The 6000-nt window shown below is 53.4% G+C and overlaps 3 protein-coding genes across 3 annotated transcripts; all 3 read right to left on the bottom strand.

Moving 5' to 3' along the window:
- Positions 1 to 149: 149 nt before the first annotated feature.
- Positions 150 to 1654, bottom strand: BDZ99DRAFT_501578 (uncharacterized protein). Its single transcript, XM_033723829.1, has 4 exons — positions 1627 to 1654; positions 611 to 1407; positions 505 to 549; positions 150 to 452 (listed from the first exon to the last, which is right to left on the bottom strand). Exons 2-4 carry the CDS (start codon positions 1394 to 1396, stop codon positions 360 to 362), a joined length of 924 nt encoding a protein of 307 aa, XP_033573015.1. The 5' UTR covers positions 1397 to 1407; positions 1627 to 1654; the 3' UTR covers positions 150 to 359.
- Positions 1655 to 1721: 67 nt separating this feature from the next.
- Positions 1722 to 3801, bottom strand: BDZ99DRAFT_423497 (NADH dehydrogenase I, D subunit). Its single transcript, XM_033717031.1, has 2 exons — positions 3041 to 3801; positions 1722 to 2965 (listed from the first exon to the last, which is right to left on the bottom strand). Exons 1-2 carry the CDS (start codon positions 3707 to 3709, stop codon positions 2207 to 2209), a joined length of 1428 nt encoding a protein of 475 aa, XP_033573014.1. The 5' UTR covers positions 3710 to 3801; the 3' UTR covers positions 1722 to 2206.
- A 249-nt stretch (positions 3802 to 4050) lies between these two features.
- BDZ99DRAFT_466336 (uncharacterized protein) lies at positions 4051 to 5777 on the bottom strand. The gene is made up of 2 exons (XM_033720748.1): positions 5372 to 5777; positions 4051 to 5271 (listed from the first exon to the last, which is right to left on the bottom strand). The coding sequence occupies exons 1-2, from the start codon at positions 5498 to 5500 to the stop codon at positions 4522 to 4524; spliced, it is 879 nt and encodes a 292-aa protein (XP_033573013.1). The 5' UTR covers positions 5501 to 5777; the 3' UTR covers positions 4051 to 4521.
- Positions 5778 to 6000: the final 223 nt, after the last annotated feature.

Below are 6000 nucleotides of genomic sequence, written 5' to 3'. Positions count from 1 at the left end.
CATGATCACTCAAAGGCGCCGATCTCCTGAGAGATGTCGAACTTCCTTCCTCGCGCATCCACACCCTGCACACTACACCTCGACGCAGCGATGTAAAGCTGCTATAACTTGAGCTCTTATCTACAAAACGCAAAGTTTAATGTAAGCGTGTGAGCATACATGAGCAAAGGGACAATAGCGAGTGATTGAGGCGTTGGAATCTCGATGTTCCAAGCTTTGCCGCGGACATGCACTTCAACACTACACAATAATGGACGGGAGGTGTATGCCAATGGGAGTTCCATCTTCTTTTATGCTACCACAATCAGGGAATATGACGTTCCTATAGACTGCTATTCGCATGCTGTGTCCATCACCCTTCAGCCCAAGAACTTGCTGGCCATGCTCATGAGTCCACCTCCGCTCCCACCTCCACCACCCATCTCGGACTTCATGTACATCTTGAACGCCATCTAGACCCATTAGCTCAACCCAACCACCAAACTCCCGGGATACAAAACTCACCTGCGCAGCCGAAGAAACAGCATCCTGCTTCGTGGCTTCGGGATGCTACCACCAAATCAGTCTTCGCCCTTCCCAAAAACACCCCCAGATCTCGGGAATCACTCACCGTATTCCCCTGCGCACTCTGCTGATCAAACAACTTGCTCGCTTGCGCCATCGCCATACCAATAAACTGATTCTGCCCCCCTCCCTGTCCACCCTGCTGCCCACCACCCCCTCCCCCCGTAAACATCTTCAACGCCTGCATCGCCGCCGCAGCCCCCATCCCCCCCGAACTAGCCTGCCCCCCACCACCACCACCTCCTCCTCCATACATCTGCTGATGCTGCCGCACCGCCTCGCCCTCATCGATATCCTCGTTCTGCAGATGCTGCTTGCGCCCGCTTAGCTGCCCGAGCACGCTGCTAAAGAGCGAGCTGTCCCCGCTGTCGCCCGCATGGTGCGAGGCATGCTCCGCCGCGCCGGAGAAGTCGTCGCTGCCACCGCCGTAGCCACCGCCGCCGCCGTAGGGCGTGCCGGAGCTGTGGCCTTGGCCTTGGGATTGGCGGCCTTCGTTGCCGTACCCTCCCTCTTGACGGCCTTCATTGCCATAACCTCCTCCACCCGATTGACGTCCTTCGTTGCCATATCCTCCTCCCTGACCACCTTCGTTGTCGTATCCACCTCCTCCGCCCTGGCGCCCTTCGTTGCCGTACCCTCCCCCTTCGTTGCCGTACCCTCCTCCTTCGTTGCCGTACCCTCCACCACCGCCCTGACGCCCTTCATTGCCGTACCCCCCTCCTTGTCCCTCATTTCCGTATCTGCCCCCACCGCCCTGGCGGCCACCGTAGCTATCGTCGTCGTCGCGGCGGCGGCGCTGGTCATTGTCGTAGCCTTCGTTGTTGTAGGACATTGTCGTAGGTTCTAGGGTTGAGGTGGGTTAGTTGTGGACTGAGGCGGGGAAAATAAGAGAAGAGTTGGATTAGAAGAAAAGGCGCGGACAGAGGGTATGTATGACGGCAATAGATGCTGAAGGGATGAGATCTGGGGCCTTGTGGGATAGTGTGGTTGCTGCGTAGGGGTCGCTCGCGGGGTAGACAGAGAGATTGCGGAGAGATGGTGGAGTATTTGGTGGTTACTTACTTCACGAGGTATATGCTAAGAGTTTTATGTTTAGTAGACTCAATAGACAATTTAAGATAGACGATATCTTAACATGAAGAAGAGAAAGAGATGATCCAAGAAGCTACGCAGCCCAAACCTGGCTGTACCTGAACTGATCTGCCCCTCCTTTCACCCCTCACTGATGACGTGTTGGGCAGCTAGCACCCTTCTTGGCTAGATCCGGTCTGCGGATCGATCGTACGGCTTCTGAGTTTTGATTTTTTCATGGGCCAATCGCGTAGGAGCTCGTTAGCACGCGTCAGTCAAACCAGATGCGTTGCAGAGTACAGGATACGGTGACGGGCTTGCAATCATAAGGCTTTGATGTGGACCGATGGCAATCAGACCAACCTTCGCCATCCAAAAAGCCGGTATGAACAAAAGAAAAGCTCCGCTTCGATTGGATATACAAAGAATATATACAGCCCCATCAGGCTAAGCATTTGGCCTCACCATACACAATATATGTTGTGTCACGATGTTACTAGCGACACGCCTTCTGACTTGCCTGATCGCCCAGCATGCATGCATGGCCATCATCCCACTCTTCCACATCTCTTTATCGGTCTACCTCACCGAACACAAGATCCATAGTTCCAATGATAGCCACCGCATCGGCCAACAGATGTCCTCTTGAAATCTGATCCATGCAGCTCAAATGTGCGAACCCAGGTGCCCGAATCTTGCACCTATACGGCCGCTCGCTGCCGTCACTGACCAAGAATACACCCATTTCTCCCTTAGGCGCCTCGATTGCGGTATATGTCTCGCCTGGAGGGACGCTGTATCCCTTGCTGAAGAGCAGGAAGTGATGGATAAGCGCTTCCATGTTCTCCTTCATAGCAGCGCGTGGCGGCGGCGCGATTTTGTAGTCTTCGACCTTGATGGGGCCGGCCGGCATCTGGTTCAAGCACTGGAATATAATGCGGAGAGATTGGCGGAACTCCTCCATGCGACACAGGTAGCGGTCGTAGCAGTCCCCGTTTACACCGACGGGAACGTCGAATTCGACCTTGTCGTAGGCGTCGTAGGGCTGGGACTTTCGCACGTCCCAAGGAACACCGGAACCGCGAAGCATGACACCGGAGAAGGAGTAATTGATAGCCTCGGCAGCTGAGACGACACCAATGCCCTTGGTACGCCCGATCCAGATACGATTGTCCGTCAACATCTCCTCGGTCTCATCAACACGATCGCCGAACTGAGTGGCCCATTGGTAGATATCATCAAGGAGGCCTATCGGGATGTCTTGGCTGACTCCGCCGGGACGGACGTATGCGGCGTGCATTCGTGCGCCAGAAACACGTTCATAAAACTCCTGTAGTTACTTCGTTAGCACGCTAATATTCGCGGTGTGTGTGAATCAGGTGGCAGCAGAGCCAATTGTGCGTACCATGATCTTCTCACGTTCTTCGAACCCCCACAAAAATGGTGTCAAAGCACCAACGTCCATGGCGTGAGACAGAACCGACATGAGGTGGTTCGCTATGCGAGTGAGTTCCGCAAACATTGTTCTGATATATTTCGCGCGCTCCGGGATTTCAATGTTCAACAGCTTTTCCGTGGCCAGGGAGAAAACTTGTTCGTTCGTCATCATGGAGACATAATCCAGCCGATCGAAGTATGGGAGGGCCTGGAGGTATGTCCTGTACTCGATGAGCTTCTCGGTTCCGCGGTGCAGCAGTCCGACGTGCGGATCAGCTCGCACAATCTCTTCGCCATTGAGCTCGAGGATAAGCCGTAGCACGCCATGGGCAGCTGGATGCTGGGGTCCGAAGTTGACTGTGTAGTGCCTGATCTTTCGCTTCTCCGCTGTGTCCCCTTCGTCGTCGGCGAGGTTCATGGACGCTGAGTCCGGGTCGATCGGGTGGCCGAAGGTTGGGTCAACTGGAATCAGCCTCGTGCCCTCGGGCTGCTCGTAGTCTACAGCGGCATAATGACGAGGGAGCGACGTCGAGATGGAGCGGGCAATGGGTCGAGAAAGGAAAGCGATGTGTGGTCGTGGGGCGAGGCATAGTCGTTTCGCCGTGTGGCCGGCAAGGCGAGCAAAGGAAACAGGCATTGCGACCGACGGAACAGCCCAAAGCCTGGTGTCTTTGCCAATTGGCGCTGTAGAGGGGAGATTGGGAGGGTGGCGTAGGAAGGGAAGCTCGCTGTTCGTTGATGAGGTCTTTGACTTTGGGTCAAGCTCGCCTCGCGCGGCGCCAGAGCCGGAATGATACGGAGCAGGCATGTCATCAGAAATTCAACCGGCAGTGATTGGACAACCTTCAACGTTCAGTATTCTCTTGTCTGCTTTTTCTAAGTGAGGCGTAAGAGTCCATGAACATCAAAGGAGAATTAATACTTGGGCTTGTTCTCGGATTACAACTTTCGGCATTATCTATCTTCACTCACTCAGGTTTATGCTCAAGACTGCTTCATCGTTCTCTATTCTTACAAATGTGTTCTCGCTATCATCTCAAAGCTATAGGTATACCCTTTGCTACCTTTGACCATCATTAATTGAGTTAAAATAGTATACTAGAGCAAACAAAGCAAGTAACGCAAAGAAAAAAGCTCAAGGAAATCAAGGCACAGCCAGTGGACCAAACCGCATTACGCTGTTCAAACCAGCTGGTAAGAAGAGTCAGGGTATCCATAATAACGCCCATGCTGTTGTGAAAGACCACGCAATCATCTGAACGCCTTGCCGCCCTAATCTCAAGGCAGTCGAAACCGAGCCTAACGTCTCGTCCACGGATAACCATACCATTCCAAATCATGTCGCGTCTTCTGCATCATGAGCACCAGTCCCTTCATCGTCTCAATCGTCTAGCATACTGGATATCGTGTGGGCGGTTATAAGTTCGGCAAGTCTGTCACCTCAGGATGTCACAGCTCTGCGAGTGCCTTTCGGCAGAGATCCTCGTATTTTCTGGAATCGAACCTCTGCCGTGGGAGAAGCTTCGCACGACCTCTGACGAAGTGAGCAAACTTTGACCCGTTCTTGGCAGTCCCGGAATACCGAGGTCCAGAGCTTGTGTACGGAACGGCATGCCATCCCTGAGAGATAGAATGGCCCGTGTCCTCTGCCGCCTGAGCTTTCTGGAGCGAGCGAACCGCGTAGATATGCGAGTGTAGCATGCTAGTGAAGCTGGTGAGGTTGACGTTGTAGCGTTCAATCTCAGGACTCGGAATCGATGTTAATGACGGGTTGCGGAATAGCTTCTGAGAAGGCAGAGTGAGGTCGTCTAGGAAGTTACGAGATGGTGGAGAGCGGTTGAACATCTTTGGCGTTGGAGGAAATGCTGAATCGGACTCGTCGTCACTGTATACCGATGTGTCGTCGGTCAAGCTGGAGTCTAGGGAAGAGCGTTTATGATTAATGGAGCTGCGGTTTGAAGGATTGCAAGACTCCACCATACTGTCTTCATCTCCTGAGTGATCAGATACCTCATCGATGGTTTCAAGCTCGGTAGTAGTTGGCAGCATATACAGCGACTCTAGGGCGGCCACATAATGCTTCTCGGCCAGTTCCAGGGACGACTGTCGCTGGTCGTTCAAAATACGCATGTTTCGCGAGGTTTCATGGTGCGAGAGGGCGACATAGAAGTGCAGAAAAGCGACGTGCATGCGTGGCTCCTGCCAGAAGTCAGAATCTCTCGAGAAAGCAGGTTCATGGACAGCACTGAGGTAGCCCGAATTTACAGATTATCCAAATGCGCTACTGGGAAAGACTTACGTCTCGGCTTATCTCGAGAAGAAGGGACTGCGCGGCCGCTGCACACTGCCGGTACTGTCCACGCAAGAAGAGCTGCTTGATAGCAGGCAGCTGTGCTCTCAATGCACCGACGACGAACTGCGACTGCATTGTGCTTGCGCAGGACGACATGGAGGGCTGTGAGTTTGAGTGAATGCAGGTTGGAAGCGTAGAGATGAAGAGGTGTGGACTTTGGGGATTTCTCTGATCAGAGTCCGAGTGAGATTGGACTGGAGCGCGAGTTGTTGTGTTCAAGGAAGGTGCTAGGAGGTAGGGTGCCGCGGCCTCGGGGAAGAGCAACCAATTTTTGGAAGGCGAGCAAATGTGACTATGCCGAAAGGAACGACGGGAAAAGAATGTAGAGAGTGGACGGCCCCTTAAGTTGTTCGGCACATGGGCGTTGCCTTTTGTTGTGTTTACAATGTGCAGGTTGACAAGGAAGGTGGTTGAGGCCGATGAGCTGGCCGAAGCTAACCAGGATGCTACGAGATGCAAAAGACCGAACGCTCAGGACAACGAGCGTCAGCAAGAACAAGAGCAATAGGAAGCCATTAATATAGGCATCAACTCCGGCCTTCCCCATCTTGCAAGGTTTGCCCATGCCATAAACA

The sequence above is a fragment of the Mytilinidion resinicola genome (assembly GCF_010093595.1).
Source record: "Mytilinidion resinicola strain CBS 304.34 unplaced genomic scaffold BDZ99scaffold_17, whole genome shotgun sequence".
NCBI classification, from domain to species: Eukaryota; Fungi; Ascomycota; class Dothideomycetes; order Mytilinidiales; family Mytilinidiaceae; genus Mytilinidion; species Mytilinidion resinicola.
Note: the sequence above shows the minus strand (reverse complement) of the source record. Positions and strands in the feature narration are given on the sequence as shown.

Coding starts and splice junctions, on each gene's coding strand:
- BDZ99DRAFT_501578 (XM_033723829.1), bottom strand. CDS start 1,396: ATGTCCTACAACAACGAAGGCTACGACAATGACCAGCGCCGCCGCCGC. Junction 550..610: donor AGAGTGCGCAGGGGAATACG/GTGAGTGATTCC, acceptor ATTTGGTGGTAG/CATCCCGAAGCCACGAAGCA. Junction 453..504: donor CTGTTTCTTCGGCTGCGCAG/GTGAGTTTTGTA, acceptor TAATGGGTCTAG/ATGGCGTTCAAGATGTACAT.
- BDZ99DRAFT_423497 (XM_033717031.1), bottom strand. CDS start 3,709: ATGCCTGTTTCCTTTGCTCGCCTTGCCGGCCACACGGCGAAACGACTA. Junction 2,966..3,040: donor AAGAACGTGAGAAGATCATG/GTACGCACAATT, acceptor AAGTAACTACAG/GAGTTTTATGAACGTGTTTC.
- BDZ99DRAFT_466336 (XM_033720748.1), bottom strand. CDS start 5,500: ATGCAGTCGCAGTTCGTCGTCGGTGCATTGAGAGCACAGCTGCCTGCT. Junction 5,272..5,371: donor TTCTCGAGATAAGCCGAGAC/GTAAGTCTTTCC, acceptor GACTTCTGGCAG/GAGCCACGCATGCACGTCGC.